The sequence below is a fragment of the Onychomys torridus genome, chromosome 20 (genome assembly GCF_903995425.1).
Source record: "Onychomys torridus chromosome 20, mOncTor1.1, whole genome shotgun sequence".
In the NCBI taxonomy this organism is placed as follows: Eukaryota; Metazoa; Chordata; class Mammalia; order Rodentia; family Cricetidae; genus Onychomys; species Onychomys torridus.
This window is the reverse complement of record NC_050462.1, coordinates 23110038-23129965: the sequence shown is the minus strand read 5'-3', so window position 1 is coordinate 23129965 and position 19928 is coordinate 23110038. Positions and strand designations below refer to the sequence as shown.

Here is a 19928-nt window from a genome sequence, read left to right as displayed (position 1 = left end):
TAATAAATACTGTTACTCAATGTTTTAATTGTTCTGCATTGTATTGTACAATTATAGATAATTGTATATAATCATATAATTGCATTAGGTAAATGAGTTTTACTTCAAAGAAAATAACAAGAATATGCTTGTTAATTTTCTCAATAATTTTTCTATTTTGTTTTCAGTTTAACAACAATTGTACCACTTTTTCATTTTGTGTCTTTGGAAAAACTAGATGTCAGCAACAATTGTCTTTCTGGTAAGTTTGGAATTATATTATTTCTTTCTTTTAAATAATAGGCTTTTAATTTCTGTTTCAAATCAAGTGAAGAATTGTTCGGAATACATATGCATTTGTATATATGAAGATGAGCAAAAAGATCACTGTTCCTACCTGCCTATTCACCTATTACAAGTTTATTAAGTCATTATGAATTGAACAAATCCCCCTAAAATGTTTTCCCCATTGACTTTCCCAGTCAGTCCCCTCCAAGTAGCAGCCACAATCTAAAGTTTCCACTGTAAGCTATAAAACCAATATATATTCTCCCGGACTTTATTTGGGTCTCTGAGATGATTGACCAGGTCTCATGATGTTGGGTCTGAAATCCTCATGTCATTCATAAAACTGTTCTGTAAGTTTTAACATTAGGTTTATTAGACCTTTTTCCTAAAACTGGAAACCTCAGCTATTTTGAGTCTTTTCAGCCTGCACAATGCCCTACACTTTGGCAAGACCATGTAATGAATTCTCAAAAGACATATCCAACATTCATGTACCTTCTTCTCAATCCTTTTCCCCGCAAATGTCTAGCTTCATTTCTAACAGTTTCCACTTTAATTCAACAAAACAGAATCTAAGTATTCCACTGTATGTCTCAATGAACCATAATGTTCTAGACAGAAAAATATTGAAATCATAGAACTACTAAAAGGATATACTGTGTGTTTCCTTTCTGTCATATCTGGACTTAAAATACACATATCATGTCTATGTCCTCGTGTGTGCACAAAAGGGTGCATGCGTAGTTAGCATTAGTTTTCTGTGGGAAATCAAGTCTCCACACATTGCTCTATAGAGTAGCCTAGATTTACCTATAAGCTTTATTTTTAAAAGTATAGAAGGTCTATGTGATTGTGTCTGTTGATGTATTTCACTTCAGAACATATTGTATTACTTATACTTGGTGTCATAACTTTTGTTCTAAGTATAGTAGAACATTAAGTACATTATCTCATTGTTCTCACAGATGAACACAGTCTAAAACTGGACTGTAGAAATGAGTAGTCAAAGTTCACAAGTTCTAAATGATAGAAACATAATTTTCTACTAGTCTCTGTTCTATTCAGCACCCCATCTGTTTTGAAACCTTAGAGGTATTCAGTGGGAAAAAACTAAAATACAAAATAACTTTATTTTAACTGGGGAATTGGTGATTTATTTATGACAGTTTATATTAAAATTATCTATACTACTTTGCAATTTTTTCTTATATTTTTCTTTATATTTTTATTTTTAGATCTGACAAGTGTCATGTGTTGGTTCAATGCATGCTACTCTCTCCGTGAGCTTTGTCTCACTGGAAACCCGGTACTTCAGGAAATAAACTGGAGGTAAGGAAGTAGTTTTTAATCCATGAGTATCCTATTTATCTTTTCTTGTGCAAAATATGATACAAATTTTCCTACAAATATTATTAAAGTTATTTAAATAGTTTAACTTATCTTTATGTGTTCCGAAAGTAGTTCCAAAATATCATTAGCCTATAATATTTTCTCACATATAGATGAGTTAATGAAAATTTAAAAATATGATTGTGATGTAAACAGCAATGAAAAGTAACTTATTGTGATATTAACTTGGATTTTTCTTTGATAGAAGAAAGATTTTCCATCAACTTCTTGTGAGCCCATTTAATTATTTAACTTACCACTTCAATTTTTTCCTTATGAAAGTTGTACCAATAAAGTAAAACTGGACCGGCATATTCCTTACTTAAAAATTGAGCCTGTCAAATTTCAGTTAGATCAATTGTTCTAATATATGTTCCATTATCTATCAGAAGAAATTCATTTATCTAGAGGGTTTAAAATCAAGAAGCCTATAAAATATGGATTTGTTAATGAAAGGACTAAGGCAATCTTGATACAGTTTGTTCCAGTGAACTTTACATAACCCCGTGGTACCACAAAGGGATTAGTTATAGATTTTCCCAATTGGTTTCTTACTTTCATGTCAAGCCAGTGATAACATGCAAAAACTGATGTACTGAAAAAAACTCTCTTTTAAGACATAATCCACAGGCAACATTTGAAATCTCCTTTGAGAATTTGTTTCATTGACTGATGATTAATGGAGCTTGTTAAGTGGCAGAATATGCACCAGGAAGTTTTCACTGGATGAAATATTGATTTGGCTCTTGAGTAGGAGGAGCCCAGCTGGAAAAACTAATCTTGAAATCTCACAGTGTTCTTATACTTCATTCCCTACATTAATCAGCTTTCCATATATTTCTCTTAAGCTCGCATGGCTGACTGGTGAACTTAAGGACAATCCACACTCCATTGTTTTTTGCTGTTCCCTTCAAAAGTTAAGGAAAGAACTATTTTTGAAAAAATAAATTCAATTTGAATCTTGATTATATATCTCTAAATTTTTAAAATATTGTTACTATCTTGAATATCCATGCAAATTTTTACATCAAGTAGAATTTCAAAAAATTCTGATTAAAGTGAACTGCTTGGGAAATTTTGTGTGTCAAAGTGAGGGAGACAACATCAAAATAAGGCTAAAACAGAAATCCAAGGCCAGTTCAGTCTTACTTAAATTATACTCCCTAGCTAAAATAATTTATATAATGATACTTATATCGTTAGCCACATGGAAAGTTTTTGATAGAAATACCATATTGTCCCTTTCTTATCTGGCTGCCAAATAGTGCCAACTGCAAGATTTGGAACACATCTGACATCCAATGCTGTTCTTAAATTACTTCATTTTTCTTTTTTAAAAAAAGGAAAAAATATGTTTTTATTCTTTGATAATTTCATACAAAGTATTTTGATTATATTTTCCCTCAATGCCTCCCATATTGCACCCTCACCTTCCTACCCACCTATCTTTTAGTCTCTACCTCCTGCCCCTTTTCCTTCTCCTCAGTGTGTTTGTGTGTGTATATGTGTGTCTGTGTTTTATCCAAAATTTGGGGGGGGTTGTTTTTTCGAGACAGGGTTTCTCTGTATAGTTTTGGTGCCTGTCTTGGATCTCACTCTATAGACCAGGCTGGCCTCAAACTCATAGAGATCCACCTGGCTCTGCCTCCTGAGTGCTGGGATTACAGACTTGCACCAGCACTGCCTGACCAACTACTCTTTTTGTTTGTTTGTTTGTTTGTTTAGAAGGATTTTTTTATTACAACAAAATTGCTCTGATTAATACAATAGTGCCAGATATGCATTGTTATATAGTTGCTGGAGCACACAAAACCAAGGGTGAACTCAATGCAAACCATAGACTTGGCTGATATCAGTGTAAACTCATGAATACTTGCAAATGTTTCAGTTTTCTTTTCTTTTATGGTGATTTTGACAACAGAAAGGCTACACATGTGAGGAAAAGAGATACAGGGAAGCCTCTCTACTCCTTTTGAATATAAATCAAGTTAAATTAAGTCCCTTAATTACCCTTTCCCCAAACAGGCCTGTTTTCTTCATGTTGATAATAGGGCCTGCTCCATAGCATGGCTGACCTACCATAGGTCACATCATTAGAAAAAACTCTCCCTCTCTCTCAGTAGCTATCAGAGGCTGGTGAGATTTCTGCCTATCCTCCACCCACAATTCAGAGATTTTATCTGGTTTGCGTTTATGCCTGCTTTGTGCACACTGTCCCAATCCTTGTGAGTTCCTATGAGCAACTAAACCTGTTGTGTCCAAGCAAATGCCATCCTGGTAGTAATCCAGCAAACTTGGCTCTAACAATCTTTCCTCTCCCTTTTCCTCAAAGATCCCTGTACCTTTTCCAGAGGGGATTTACCCTTTCCCAATGTCCTGAAAAGAATTCCAAGCTTAAAGTAATTTGAGAAAGTAGAGTTGGCAACACAGGAATTTTCATACAATTATTTAATCATCTAATTTTTCACTAGTAAAATTAAATCTTTACCACCGAGTTTTAAGGTCATTAAAGAAGAGAACCATCCATCTAATTAGTTTATATCATTTTTTAGTCTTCTTCCAATTCAATTAATTGTATATACTGAGCAAACAAGAAGTATATATTACTTATATATTGTTTTCCATTTTACGAAATGGATTCTTTTTCTTATACAAGGCATCTTGACTACAGTTTCCTCTCTACTCCTTTCAGCCACCCTTCCTCTCATCACATCCAGATCTGTCAGTCACTGGAAAAGGACAGTTATTTATTTAAAAAAATACTTTTTTTAGAATTTCGTACATTAGTGTTTTATTTACAGAAACCCTACCTCACACTCTCCTCCCTCCAAGTCCTCCAAAGCCCCCCTTCCCTGTCAGCTTCATGAACTCTTCCTTTTATGGACATCTGTATGTTTAAATATGTATATTTAAAATCTATAATACATATATACACAAGGATTTAGTCCATTTAGTATTCCTCATATACATATCCACATATGTTTAGGACAATCACTTTTGAATTGGGTAATCTAAAGAAAATTGAATAACCCTCTCTCAGCAGGCTGTACTTGCCTTTGGAAATTTAGAGAATGTCTAAGGCTAAGAACAAATATATTAGATATATGGCTATTATAATACCAGCCCAAGTATTGTTTCCTTTGGTTATTTTCTCCTCATTTGGCCAGAATGAGACCTGAGAGATGGTTGCTCAAGAAGGCATTTTCAGTTTTGTTTCATCAGTCCAATCAAATTGAGTCCAGCATCATTTATTTTTCCTGGCGAAAATTCTGTTCAATGACTTGGTATTATTTTGTTCAATGAGAAATTATTATACTCTGGAAGGTATACACTTTTTAAACCATGTCCTAAGTGATAAGGTATAAGAGGAAAATTGATTTAGTTGAGATATATTTTCCCACTGACAACATGCCTAGACACACTTCATCCCTTCATCCACTCAAGTTCACTCTGCAGAGTAATATATCACACAAAAACAGACTTGGTTCTAAAAAAAGAGCAAATCATTGGTTATGTTCTAAGGGCATTTCCATCCAGCTCTTGAAGCTTTAGAGTTGTTGACCCACAGTTTAAGAATTGTCTCTCAACCAACAGTATGAGTTATAAAATCAGAGCATTTTCTCTTTTGTGTGGGATGATACAGATTTATCCTTCATATTTTGCCTTTTATTATATGTCCATACATTAGATTTATAATTGGAATTAGATGTTAGTTTGGCATTGTCATGTCCTTTAGGAATCTCGACCAAGTGCTTCTATGGAGGTGGAACAATATGCTACTAAATTAATCATGATAAAATGTTTGTGAGGAAAGAATTGGAAAATGGATGACTCCCTTGTGTTTTGATTGTTAGCAGCTTTACTTTTTAAATTTTATAAACTTTATTATAAAAAACTTGCAAGTAAATAAAAGCATCTCCCATTAAAATTAACCAGATTAAATGTCCATACTACCCAGTGAACTTCCTTTTTTTTCCCTTTTTTTAAAAATTATATTTGTGTTTTAATTTTGCACATCAACCATGGGTTACCCTGTCCTCCTCCCTCATGCCCCCACCCCCACCTTCCCCCCATCCTCACCCCTCCATTCCCATCTCCTCCAAGGCAAAGACTCCCCTGGGGATTCATTTAAACTTGGTGGATTCAGCACAGGCAGGTCCAGTCCTCTCCTTCCAGGCTGAGCAAAGTGTCCCTGTGTAAGCCCTAGGTTCCAAACAGCCAGCTCATGCACTAAGGACAGGTTCTGGTCCCACAGCCTGGGTGCCTCCCAAACAGTCCAAGCCACTCAACTGTTTCACTTATCCAGAAGGCCTGATCCAGCTGGGGGCTCCACAGCCTTTGGTTCACAATTCATGTGCTTCCATTTGGCTGGCCTTTCGTCCCCGTGCTTTTTCCAATCCTGGGCTCAACAATTCATGCTCCCACAGTCTCTCCTCCTTCTCCACTACTGGACACACAGAGCTCCACCTGGGGCCTGGCCAGGGATCTCTCTATCCACTTCCATCAGTTACTGGATGAGAGTTCCAGCCTGACGTTCAGGGTGTTTGGCCATCTGATCACCAGACTAGGTCAGATCAGGCTTTCTCTCGACCATTGCCAGCAGTCTACAGAGGATGCATCACTGTGGACCTCAGGGGATCTCTCCAGCACTCTGCCCACTCCTGTTCTCATGTGGTCCTCATCCATCATGGTCTACCATTCCTTGTTCTCCCTTTCTGTTCCTGATCCAGCTGGGATCTTCTGCTCCCCTAAGCTTTCTTTCCCTCAAACCTTGCCCTTCATTACTCCCACTGTCGTCCACGTTGTTCATATAGATCTCATCCATTTCTCTGTCACTGGGCGATCCCTGTGTCTTTCCTAGGGTCCCATTTTCTAGGTAGCCTCCCTGGAGTTGTGTAGCAGTCTAGTCATCTTTGTTTTACATCTAGTATCCTCCTATGAGTGAGTACATACCATGTTTGTCCTTCTGAGTCTGGGTTACCTCACTCAGGATGATTTTTTCTAGATCCATCCATTTGCCTGCAAACCTCATGATGTCATTGTTTTTCTCTGCTGAGTAGTACTCCATTGTTTATATGTACCATATTTTCTTTACCCATTCTTCAGCTGAAGGGCATCTAGGTTGTTTCCAGGTTCTTGCTATTACAAACAATGCTGATATGAACATAGCTGAGCAAATGCCCTTGTGGTATGATTGAGCCTTCCTTGGGTATATGCCCAAGAGTGCTACAGCTGGGTCTTGGGGGAGATGGATTCCCAATTTTCTAAGGAAGCGCCATATTGATTTCCAAAATGGCTGTACAAGCTTGCATTCCCACCAGCAGTGGAGGATAGTTCCCCTTGTTATACATCCTCTCCAGCATAAGCTGTCTTCTGTGTTTTTGATCTTAGCCATTCTGACAGGTGTAAGGTGGTATCTCAGAGTCGTTTTGATTTGCATTTCCTGGATAATTAGGGATGTTGAGCAATTCCTTAAATGTCTTTCAGCCATTTGAACTTCCTCTGTTTAGAATTCTCTGTTTAGTTCTATAGCCCATTTCTTAATTAGACTGTTGGTCATTTTGATGTCTAATTTCTTGAGTTCTTTATATATTCTGGATATCAGCCCTCTGTCAGATGTGGGGTTGGTGAAGACCTTTTCCCATTCTGTAGGCTGTCGCTTTGTCTTGTTGACCATGTCCTTTGCTCTACAAAAGCTTCTCAGTTTCAACAGGTCCCATTGATTGATTGTTTCTCTCAGTGACTGTGCTACTGGTGTTATATTTAGAAAGTGATCTCAGGTGCCAATTTGTTCAAGAGTACTTCCTAATTTCTCTTCTATCAGGTTCAGAGTAACTGGGTTTATGTTGAGGTCTTTGATCCACTTGGACTTAAGTTTTGTGCATGGTGACAGATATGGATCTATTTGCAGCCTTCTACAAGTTGACATCCAGTTATGCCAGCAACATTTATTGAAGATACTTTCTTTTTTCCATTGTACATTTTTGGCTTCTTTGTCAAAAATTATATGTTCATAGGTGTGCAGGTTAATGTCAGGGTCTTCAATTTGATTCCATTGGTCCACATGTCGGTTTTTATGCCAGTACCAAGCTGTGTTTATTATGGTAGCTCTATAGTAGAGCTTGAGGTCGGGGATCGAGATGCCTCCAGAGATTGTTTTATATTACAGGATTCTTTTGGCTATCCTGGGTTTTTTGTTTTTCCATATGAAGTTGAGTATTATTCTTTCCAGATCTGTGAAGAATTGTGTTGGTAATTTGATGGGAATTGTGTTGAATCTGTAGATTGCTTTTGGTAAGATCACCATTTTTTCTATATTAATCCTGCCTATCCATGAGCATGGAAGGTCTTTCCATTTTCTGACATCTTCAATTTCTTTTTTCAGGGACTTAAAGTTCTTGTCATATAGGTCCTTCACATGCTTAATTAGAGTAACCCCAAGGTATTTTATATCATTTGTGGCTATTGTAAAGGGTGATGTATCTCTGATTTCCTTCTCAGCCTGTTTGTCTATTGTATATAAGAGGGCTACTCATTTTTTTTGAGTTGATCTTGTATCCTGCTATGCTGCTGAAGGTTTTTATTAGCTGTATCAGTTCCTTGGTTGAATTTTTGGGGTCACTCATGTATACTATCATGTCATCTGCAAATAGGGAAAGCGTGATTTCTTCCTTTCCAATTTGTATCCCCTTAATCTCCTTATGTTGTCTTATAGCTCTGGCTAGAACTTCAAGTACTATATTGAATAAGTATGGGGAGAGGGGACAGCCTTGCTTTGTTCCTGATTTTAGTGGTATTGCTTTGAGTTTCTCTCCATTTAATTTGATGTTGCCTGTTGGCTTGCAGTAGATTGCCTTTATTATGTTTAAGTATGTTCCCTGTATTCCTGATCGCTCCAAGACCTTTATCATGAAGGGGTGTTGGATTTTGTCAAATCCCTTTTCTGCATCTAGTGAGATGATCATGTAGTTTTTTTCTTTGAGTTTGTTTATATGGTGTATTACATTGATGGACAGTCATATGTTGAACCACCCTTGCATCCCTGCGATGTAGCCTACTTGGTCATGGTTCATAATTGTTTTGATGTGTTCTTGGAGTCTGTTTGCCAGTATTTTATTGAGTATTTTTGCATCAATGTTCATGAGGCAGATCGGTCTGTAGTTCTCTTTCTTTGTTGCATCATTGTTTGGTTTAGGAATCAGGGTAATTGTAGCCTCATAGAAGGAGTTTGGTAATATTCCTTCTGCTTCTATTGTGTGGAACAATTTAAAGAGTATTGGTATTAAGTTTTCTTTGAAGGTCTGGTAGAATTCTTCACTGAAACCATCTGGTCCAGGGCTTTTTTTGGTTGGGAGACTTCTAATGACTGATTCTATTTCCTTAGAGGTTATTGGACTATTTAAATGGCTTATCTGGTCTTGACTTAACTTAGGTATGTGGTACCTATCCAGGAAACTATCCATTTCTTTTAGATTTTCCAGTTTTGTGGAGTGGAGGTTTTTGAAGTATGACCTGATGATTCTCTGGATTTCCTCATTGTCTGTTGTTATGTCCCCCTTTTCATTTCTGATTTTGTTAATTTGGATGCTCTCTCTCTATCTTTTGGTTAGTTTGCATAAGGGTGTGTCTATCTTGTTGATCTCAAAGAACCAACTCTTTGTTTCATTAATCCTTTGTATTGTTCTCTTTCTTTCTATTTTATTGATTTCTGCTCTCAATTTGATAATTTCCTGACATCTGTTCCTCCTGGGAGACTTTGCTTCTTCCTGTTCAAGGGCTTTCAGGCGTGCTGTCAAGTCACTAGTGTGAGATTTCTCCAGCTTCTTTATGTGGGCTTTCAGTACTATGAATTTCCCTCTTAGCACTGCTTTCATAGTGTAGCATACGTTTGGGTATGTGGTGTATTCATTTTCATTGTTCTCTAGGAAGTCTTTATTTTCTTTCTTTATTTCTTCCTTAACCCATTGGTGATTCAGTTGATCATTATTCAGTTTCCATGAGATTGTAGGAAGGAATGGATGCAGGTCATGCATAAGCTTAAACATTATTTTTCTAGTTCTAAGTCTTCGATGACTTTATTTTGTGTGGTGGATAAATGCATACATTGTATTCAAGAGCAGCATTATTTTCTAAAGTAAGCTTTCTTTGATTTTGTGATAACCTAATCAAATGTTTACACTTTCAATATTTTGTTTCAATAGCTCTGAACTGTTATCATTCCTATGATAGCTGTTATCTCAACATTGCATTCTTCAAATTAATACAAATAAACAGAATACTTCCACTTCCTTCCGAATCCATGCTCCTGCAATCCTATGACACCCAATGAGTGATCTTTCTAATCTCTTTCTGGAGCTCCACATTTCCATGAAGGTCCTATATTAATAGTCAAATAGTAGGAAGCCCCCTTTGTTTTGACTTCTTTTTATTAATATGAATTTTGTTGTCATCACGCCCTGTCTTCATGGGTCACTTCTCTTTGGCACTCAGCAGTCTCCTCTTGGCTCTCTCGACCAACTAACCCTCACCCCCAAATGACAACATGCTTGCTTCCAAGTTTAGACACTTATGGATGAATAAAGTGGCTGTCAGCACCTTTATAGAGGTTTAGTGTAGACTTTGATTCTTAATTCATTTGAGTAAATCCTAAGAGTTATTTCTTAGTTATCTAGACTAGCATATTTAGTTGTTTTTTAAAATTTTTTTATTTTATAATTAACTTAATTTCACATATCAGCCATTGTGAATATGTGACATATTGTGGTTCACAGCAGAAATGCAAGAGAATTCTATTGCTCTGGATCTTTCATGTGTTTTGATTGTCATCAATGTTTTGGATTTTGACCATTCTGAAAGATGTGCATAGTAGCTCATTATTATTTTCAATAATTTTTAACAATTTGCAGGTCCCTAGTGAATGTGAAACTGCACATTTTTAATGTACTTGTCTTCTGTAAACCTTCCTCAGTGTTCTACTGCTGGGGAAAGACACCATGACCATGGCAAATATTATTTAAAAAAGCACTTAATTGTGGCTTGCCTACAGTTTTAGAGGTTTAGTCTGTTATGATCATAATGGCAAGCAAGCAGATTAGCTGAGAGTTCTATATCTGGAGCCACAGACTTTAGGAATAGAGAGATACAGGGAACACTCAAAGCCTACTCCCACTTCCTCCAATAAAGGCCACACCTACTCCCACAAGGCAGTACCTCCTAATCCTGTTTTTGTTTTGTTTTTTTTGTTTTTTTGTTTTTTTTTTTTTGTGAGATAGGGTTTCTCTATGTAGTTTTGTGCCTTTCCTGCAACTCGCTTTGGAGACCAGGCTGGCCTCGAATTCACAGAGATCCGCCTGCCTCTGCCTCCCAAGTGCTGGGATTATAGACAAGGCCACCACCATCCAGCAGCCTCCTAATCCTTTTAACTAGTACCACTTCCTGTTAACTGAACATTCAAATATATGCCCCTAGGGGGCCATTCTTATTCAAATTACCTCAGTAAGCTGTCAGTTTCATTCTATTGCCTGTTTTTAAATTAGTTTTATGTCTTATTTTAATTTTTATTTGTATATTTTAGTAAGTCTTTTATTTTATTAGATTTATATTTTCAAATATTTTCTCCTTCTCCTTGTGGGTTGTTCTATTTTCTCGTTTTTTTCCCCCCCTAGAGTAGAAGTTTGAATTTTAATTGTATTCAGCTTTTCAGTGTTTTTTCCCTTTTCATGATTTTGTTTGTTTGTTTATTTGATCTAAAAGGTTATCAGTGCACTAGGTTTTTTCCTCTTGTGTTATCTTCTATATGCTTTAAGTTTACCATTATGACCACGATGCATTTTTTTACTTAATATTTGTGAATATTTGTGAAAGGTGTGAATTTCTCTACATTCAGAATGTTTTCATTTAAATGTCCCACCTTTTCTCCATTTGATTGTGTTTACTCTTTTGACAAAGATTCATGTGGTTCTACTTTTGGCCTTCATTTCTATTCTGCTGATAAATGTTCCTTTTGGTTTTCGTTTGTTTGTTTCTACCTAATACTATCTTACTAACCATAGCTCCAAATTTAGTCTAGAAGTAAGATGTTTTCTTGAATGACATTCCTGGATCTTCCATCTCTCTATGTAAATTTTTTAATTCATTTATTAACATTAATTAATTACCTTCATGGATTCTAGCTGAGACTGAATTGAATCTCTAAATTAATTTGGGAAGAATTGTTACCTTGTTAACACTGAGTTCTTCTATCCACAATCGTGTCATGTCTTTTTCTATTTTTTTTTTTTTATTTTGGTATTGGTCATCAGTGTCTTAGGTTTTCTCTAAGAAGGAGTTTATTTCTTATACTTGTTTGAGAAGTCTAGTTTTTCCCTGTGACTATTGTGAAACATAGTTAAATATATTGTGAAACAGACTTACACTTTCCTCTTGAAAGGCTTGGGCAGATACTTTCTAATGACTAAATTTGATCTACAGATCTTGCTATCTGTCCTGTTCTCATGCCTTTGTATTGTAAATTGATTTAGTCTTTTGATCATATCTCAAAAGGTCTATTATTATATTCTTTAGCAAAATTAAAGAGAAAATAGAAGTCTAGATGTCTTTGATTATGTAAAACCAGAATCCTTTCCAACCCGTTTTAACACCACTCACTAAATTTTAATGAGACTCAATAAAGTTTGCCTTAAGTCTGAAGTAAACAGCAATTTTCAAAGGTACTGTCATTATACAGTTTCTCAGATTATTATTTTTATAAGAGTGACAAATTTGTATTGTAAATTTTAGCCCAAGTTTCTAACATTGATTTTCTCATTAGCAATTTGATGTTATTGTTCATTGTAAGATAAATCTATAGGATCTGTAAAAATCATCTTGTATAGGACAGAATATTACTGTTTTTAAGTAAATTTAACCATTTTCTGAGATAACATTCTATGCTTGCTATGTGATATGGTTATTTTAAAACATAAGTCCTTATTGAGATTATTAACTTCTTCCTAGGCATTCTATACTTAAAATATTACCTGCTCTAAGAATCCTCAATGGTGACATCCTAAAACCTCACTCAGATGTCCATATTGAAGAAGAACACTATCACCAAGACCTAGAATGTTTATTGGCACTTTGTCAGTATCAACTTCAAGAGTTCAACTTATTAACTGACAAGTATATCACACAGAAGGGGTAAGATTCTGATTTTCCTCCTGTTGTATTTAAAGTAAATAGTAAAATGGAAACACATTATTAAATATGATTATACTTGTTTGATTAAAAGTGGTGTGTCGTGGGCATTTTCTACCTTTAGCATTATCTAGTAGTCATAAATTTCAAGTATTTTTCACAAGATTACATATCCTTCAAGAATTCATAGTTACAAGGGAATAAAGTAAGTTTGAAAACATACAAAGTATATATAGAGTATCATATTACACATATGTAATAGTTATATATTACCCTACTATGTCATCACAGTAGAGAAAGGCTGTCAGTGTTTCTACATGTTCTGAGGACAAAAGCTGGGAGTTATTCTAATCCAATATTGAAAACTGTGAGCTTCCTTTTTCTGACCTTGAATTATGAATGTATTACAATGCATGAATTAAACTGGTCTTTCCATAACAGAATTTAATTTTTTCATTGCTCAAGAAAATACAAGAGCATTAATATTTCTGAATGTGTCACCTATAGTTGTTCCATTATAAAGAGAAAAAATAGTATGTGTTTCCTAATGCTTAAGGGAATTACTAAGTCATATCTTCATTGTTTACTTAATACATTTTTACTTTTGAGATTATAATATAATTATACCATTTCTATTCTCTTCCCTCCCTTCAAGTCTTCCTATGTGCCCCATTGAATGGGGAAGTCCGGAGCCAGAGTCAATCAGGTTCTCTGAAATATCTGTTGAATCTGCTTTATAATTGCTATCCCAGAAAGACAGAAAGACCTCTTCAAATTGCATGGACTCCTTTTTTCTTTACTTGTTGTTACAAATATTTATGTGTAATATAATATATGTAACACACACCCACACACAAACACACACAAGACCTAAATACTTAAATAACTTTAATATAAGTCCATACAATGGCACTTATGTATATGTTTTCAGGGTTGATCATTGGTATTAGATAACAATTTGATATGATCAATGTGCTCTAAGGGTCTCTAGAAACTAAGTTATGATTTAATTATTACTATTAATAATTAATTTTGATGTACATATTTCTATCAGTTCATTTTTTATTTGAAAATTTTGTGACTATATGGGTAATTTATATTAAAATTTTCACCTCATTAAAATAGTTTTAATGTTACAAAAACATTCAAACAAATTATTACTATTTATTAACTATATCCATAAAATAGTTGTCAAACTATAATTTATTTATTTAGTTGTTTATTATGGTATGTGGTAGAATAGAGTGCCTTGTTTATACTTTACAAGTGCTATAAACTGAGCTGCACACTCAAAAGTAAGCAGGAATCATGAAAGCTGAAAGTATGACTAATGAGTAAATATAGAATTTTAATCAATTAGATAAGATTAAACCCTAAAATATAGAAATCCAATAATTGCTCAAGAGGACATTAACCATTTATGTTTGAGTTATTTTTGCCATGGATAACTGTTGTCCATAGAAAAACAGAAATGTTTTCCATAATTTAAGTTTTTTAACTATCCAATACAAATATTTTGTGTAACAAGAGTCTGTGTAGAAAATACTTTTTGTTCACGAAAAACTTCTCCAAATTGAGGTAGTCATTATTTCTCATGTTTGTGATAGTAAAAGGTTAGTTTTTTTTTTTTTAATTAAAGATACCCTGAATTAAAATGGACCTAAAAGTTTCAAATCTTTTGTCTTGTTTGACATAGATCTTAATAAACTAATGTTTTGAGTTTTGTTCAAAAATCATATAAAATTATCTATAACTGATTAGAAATAAATTATAATGAAGTGTGTTGCCAATTTTATGTCCTTTTTTTGGCCATATAGTAAATTTTATTTTTAAAACCTACACATTTTTGTGTCCATTGGTGTAGTTCTACTTAATTAATGTTCTCATCTTTGATTTGTTCAGGGACATTCTCACTTTGCCTGGTGCAGACAAACTCTGTCAGCACTATGAGAACTTAATGAAACTCAGTAATGAGTGCAGACGTGCACATGAACATGGGGATGTAAATATCATCAAGAAGGCTGAACCAGAAACTGAGAAAAAACATCCAGCATCTTCAAACACCAACAGCATACTCCAAAACAAGGTCTTCCATTCTTGGACTGATTCACCAGATCCTTCTGAAAACCTCATGGTCTCTGGCTCCAGACCTTCCCCATTCAAATGGGAGGAACCAGAAGGAAGAAGTCAGGAGAAAAACATGGCACAAAAGAATGAACACAGTAGAATAGGCAGCCCCTCCACCAGAAGAGCCTCATTCCGAGAAATGAAGATGGCAAATTCTCCAATGGATAATCATCAAAATACTGAGCCCGGTGAAACAAGGTAAGATCTTTTCCTTTTGTAGATGTTATATTTACCATTTGCATGTGTGTCTCAGAAGATTAAAAGTCTTTGGACTTTTAATAATAGTGAGATTTCAAGACTATGGGGACTTTGACATTAGACTAAATACATTTTCATTATGATGTGGGCTCTAAGGGTAGGGAGATTGAATGTGATGATTTTCAATGAGGTACCCCTGTCTCAGGCACTTGAATACTGGGTTCCTAGTTGGTGGTGATCTTTGGGTAGGTTTAGAAGATAGGACTGACAGGTTGGAATAGATCCTTGGCCCCTGGAATCACTTTGTGTAAGCCTTTATGTTGTTGTTGTTCCCTTCTTGGAGCAGAAAATCCCTTAGGAATTTTGCTTTCAGACTTCAGAAGCTTGGCTGGGTGGTCTTACCCTCAGGGTACTCTTCCCTTTGTTCCAAAGCAGATCAAGTCTTTCCTGAATTTCCTGATTTCTCCCGGTACAAGCCTTGACTGCAACATTGTTCTCTTTCTCTTCTAACTCTACATTGCTTTCTGCCCATTTGCTCTTTGTAGCATGAATCTTAAATGATCTTATTAATAAAATCAAACCTGAAACCAGTTATTGGGGTGAATGCTGGAAGATCAGAGAAGCAGAACAAGCCACAGCTATCTCATCTCACCTTGCCAATTCCTCAGCGGATCCTGTTTCCTCAGGATGGAAGCTTCTGAGTCCTCATCCAGAATGGGTCTCAGCTGAACTGTGTTGCTCAAAGCCTAAAAGCTTAACCAGCCAAATGCTTAACTAGCTAAATGCTTCTAGTCTCTGGTCTTCACACCTTATATATCTTTCTCTTTCTGCCGTCACTCCCTGGTATTAAAGGAATGAGTCACCATGCTTGGCTGTATCCTTGAATACACAGAGATCTGCCTAGCTCTGCCTCCCAAAGTGCTGGGATTAAAGATAAGAGTACCTCCATTTTCTAGCCTCTGTATCTAGTGGCTGTCTGTTCTCTGACCCTAGATAAATTTATTAGGGTGCACAATATTTTGGGGAACACAATGTCACCACAGCTCTTCTTTGTAGAACTGCACAATAATGATGATTAGTCACCATAGGACAGTATCAATATTAAATCTTTTTGAAGTCTCCCCTGGCAATTAGTTTACTAGACTTTAGATATAGCTTCAGGAAAGTGCTTAGGACAAGGGCAGAACTCAAGCACATTTTTTTTACAATATGTAACAATAATATTCTCACTTGTTATAATATTGTTACCCTCGGAAACCCATTGACTTGGGTCCCCATGGTCCAAATTGCCCTCAGTATTACTCTCTTCTAAGCTCCTCTGAAATAGCTCATTAATCTCTCTTTATAGCATTCAATAGCTTTTTGGTCCAAATTTCCAAAGTAACTGCATTCCTACAAAAACAACACATGCAGGTTCTTCACTGTGAGGGTCCTGGAGAAGTCCCACAAAAGACCCTCATCCACATATGAAATCAGCAATAGCATTTATTATCTCAAGAATAAAGGTACCAGCATGCTGGGGCTGCACATCCTACAAAAGGCAAAAATGGCCACCCTGAGAGAGGTTTGCAGGCTCCTTTTATGCACAGCTAAGGGAGTTTCAGGGACAGTTAGGTCATCTCAGATATGACTGGCCTACAAGAGTGGCAGTCATATTAGTACATTCCTCATTGGTTAGGGCTAGCAAGGGCTGGCTATAGCTATAGCGTTCCTATGTTTTGACAGGCCTGGACAAGTCCGAGGCTTTGTCCTTATTTGGTTATTACCTTGAGCTGTTGTGGAGACTGGCCACTTGCAATTCTCCCCATCCTTGCTGTCAGGGGCACCAGGAATTGATTGTCCTTTGTTTGTGGCTTCCTCAGAAACTGAATGCTCAGTTTCAAGACACAGGAACTGAGGCCTAGTTCTTAAGTGTGTTATTAGGATCCTGTTATGATATTTCTCAGGCCTTCTCATTCACAAAATAAACCACTCCCAGGTACCAACTTCTGTGTAAGTTACTTTTCTACTGATGTGATAACACACCTAATCTAAACAGTTTGTAGAAGGGGTTTATCTGAGGGTAAAGTTCCAAAGAGATAAGAATCCATCACCTTTCGAGCAAGGCAGCATGTCAGCAAGAAGGCATGGTGTCTGGAGCCACAGCTCAGAGTGCGCATGGAAAACCTCGAGACCAAATATTTAAATGGTCAAGATTATGGGGAACATCTCATTCAGTCCACCAACGCAAACGTAAACTTATTGAAAACTCAAGGAAAATTTGAGGAATGAAATCGCACTCAGGAATTCTGTAAGTAATTAAGATAGAATTCTGGTTACACCTGTACCTTGATAATATTCCTTCAATGATCTCTATGAGAAAGGAAACAAATCCCAACTCAAGAGAGCTACTCATTTTCTAAAATTGACAAATAGCTGTTGGCTATGACATGTTAGAATGTGGTGGTATTTTATCTGTGTACCCCAATGAAGCGTATCTGAGCATCAAAGGAAAAAGCCAGCCACTATGGTAAACTGGAAGTCAGATACTGGTAGCACAGGCCTTTAATCCCAGCACTAACAATAGAGGTCTGGAGGTCTGTACAGACAGACAAGGAGTGATGTAGCTGGGCAGAGAGAGGAAGTGAAATGGCAGAACAGAAAGACATATAGGCATGGGGATACAGGAAGTAGGTCTCTTTGGAGGCTGAGGAGTCGGTGAGGTGAGGTTGTCTGTCATTTGTCCTATTCCTCTGATCTCTCAGTTTTTACCCCAATATCTGGCTCCGGGTTTGTAATTAATGAGACCTTCAAAGATTCCTGTTACATTAGAATTTCCTAGTGGGCATATAAGTGAATAGAGTGTTTTCAAGGGGCCAAGAAGTAAAGAAAAGCTGATAAAAACCTCTGAGGGTTTTTCCTCTTACCATGAAGAATGCTATCAATGTCATTTCCTTGTCCTGTCTAAGGCAACCCAGAGTGGTAAGCATCTAACCCTTCTCGCCAAATCCATGTTGTTCTATACTTTTAGAACCCCTCTTCTATACACTCTCCCCACTGTAACAATGTTCTCATTATTTAGGAGAATCTCTAATATCTTTCATCTTTAAGGAATTAAAACAAAACAAAATTTAAAAGTCTCTCTGAAAACTAAATAAATCCCTTTCTGAACTTGGTTCATTTTTTTCCCTTTCAGATTGGATATCTATAGTAATTTACACTTATGACAATAATTTAACAAAGGAGGAGTTTTTTTTTCAAATGATATTTTATGTTCTCTCTATTCATGTACAGGTCACAAAGACCTCTTTTTTATTTTTGAGAATTTCTTATGAGTGCTGCATTTATATAATTTTCATTTCTCCCTTTCCCCCTCCAATTTCTGTGTTGCTTTTACTCACTCTCAAATTTATTACTTCTTAATTATTTGTTACACACACACACACATATATGCACATATGTATTTATAAATACAATTTGACCTACCCATTTAATGTTGTTCACACATATTTAGGGATTACCATGTGGGACTGGATAACCTGTCAGGGGCTCAGTCCTGAAGAGCACTGATTTTTCCCTCTCTCAGCAGGCATTTATCATCTGTAGCTCTTCATCTAGGGGTGGGGCTTTCTAAGATTATCCTCATCCACAAAACCATACCAAATGGTGTAGCCCTTGTGGTGGCCCTGCATAGGCATCCATATTGTTGAGAGTCCATGGGTGCTTTTTCCCTGTCATATATAAAAGACATAGTTTGCAGCAGCTTATGAAGACCTCTAACTACCTTCTATGCCTTCATGCATACTAAAATAGTTTTCTTTTTTTTTCTCCTTTCAGTAAGGCAGCTGGGTTAATCCAAGCCCAATGGCGTAGTTACGTTGCACACAGACAGATCAATTGCTCTGCAAAAACACAACCTACCACAACAGAACTGCTGCATAATCCCTTCACTAATAACCAGACTACTTCAAATGAAGAAAGAAGAAAAAATATTATGAATATCCAAGATCTGAGGGAGAAGGCTGCTCTTCATATTCAGGTTAATTTCAAACTTTTGATAGCGGAGTTAGTCATTGAAATGTTTTGCTCATCTTTCACTCAGTTAATCTATATTTTAAAAAGTTCAGTGATTTAAAGTTAATTGAATTTATTTATACACTTGTATAGATTTGGACGCTTTAGGCTATCAGGTAGCTATGGTTCTGCTGACTATTAAAACTGTAGGTAATAATCTTTATATCTGAAATATTATGAGCATGAATGTGGTTCGAGCTGAACCGCATAATGATATTTAAAACTTCTCTTCATTGTAGAAGTCCTTTACTTACTTGATTTGATTTGTTTCAAGATGTTTTATGAGGCTATTATAAATTGGTTTGTTTCCTGCTTTCTTTCTCAGTATGTTTATAGTTGGTGTGTAGGAAAGCTACTGATGTTTTATTCCTTTCCATTTATTATTATCGGCTTTCATTACTTTTTATCAAGAATTTGATATGCACATATAATAAATTTTGAATAAATCCACCTCACCCCATTTGCTTCTCAAGTTCATGTACTCTTTTTAAGGATCTGCTGAGTTCACTTAGTATTGTTCCTATAGCTAATATCAATATTCAGCAAAATAACAGAATATAAAATTCATCTGAAAGTCAATAGCCTAAAATGATCATGTGGTTTCTGTCCTTGAGTCTAAGTGATTTATTATGTTAAACAGTTCATGCATCTCTGGAATACAATGGCTTGATTGTGAATGATCTTGTTTATGTGTTCTTGAATTTAGATTGCAAGTATTT

At 35.9% G+C, this 19928-nt stretch overlaps 1 protein-coding gene across 6 annotated transcripts in view; it reads left to right on the top strand.

Annotated features, from left to right (window-relative positions):
* Lrriq1 (leucine rich repeats and IQ motif containing 1) overlaps positions 1-19928 on the top strand; it is a 191788-nt gene that overhangs the window by 52945 nt on the left and 118915 nt on the right. For all 6 annotated transcript variants that reach the window (XM_036170070.1, XM_036170073.1, XM_036170071.1 and 3 more), the window contains exons 14-18: positions 168-241; positions 1503-1596; positions 12652-12834; positions 14734-15156; positions 18973-19174. In XM_036170070.1, the coding sequence (XP_036025963.1) occupies positions 168-241; positions 1503-1596; positions 12652-12834; positions 14734-15156; positions 18973-19174 (976 nt within the window). The remainder of the gene's footprint in view (positions 1-167; positions 242-1502; positions 1597-12651; positions 12835-14733; positions 15157-18972; positions 19175-19928) is intronic.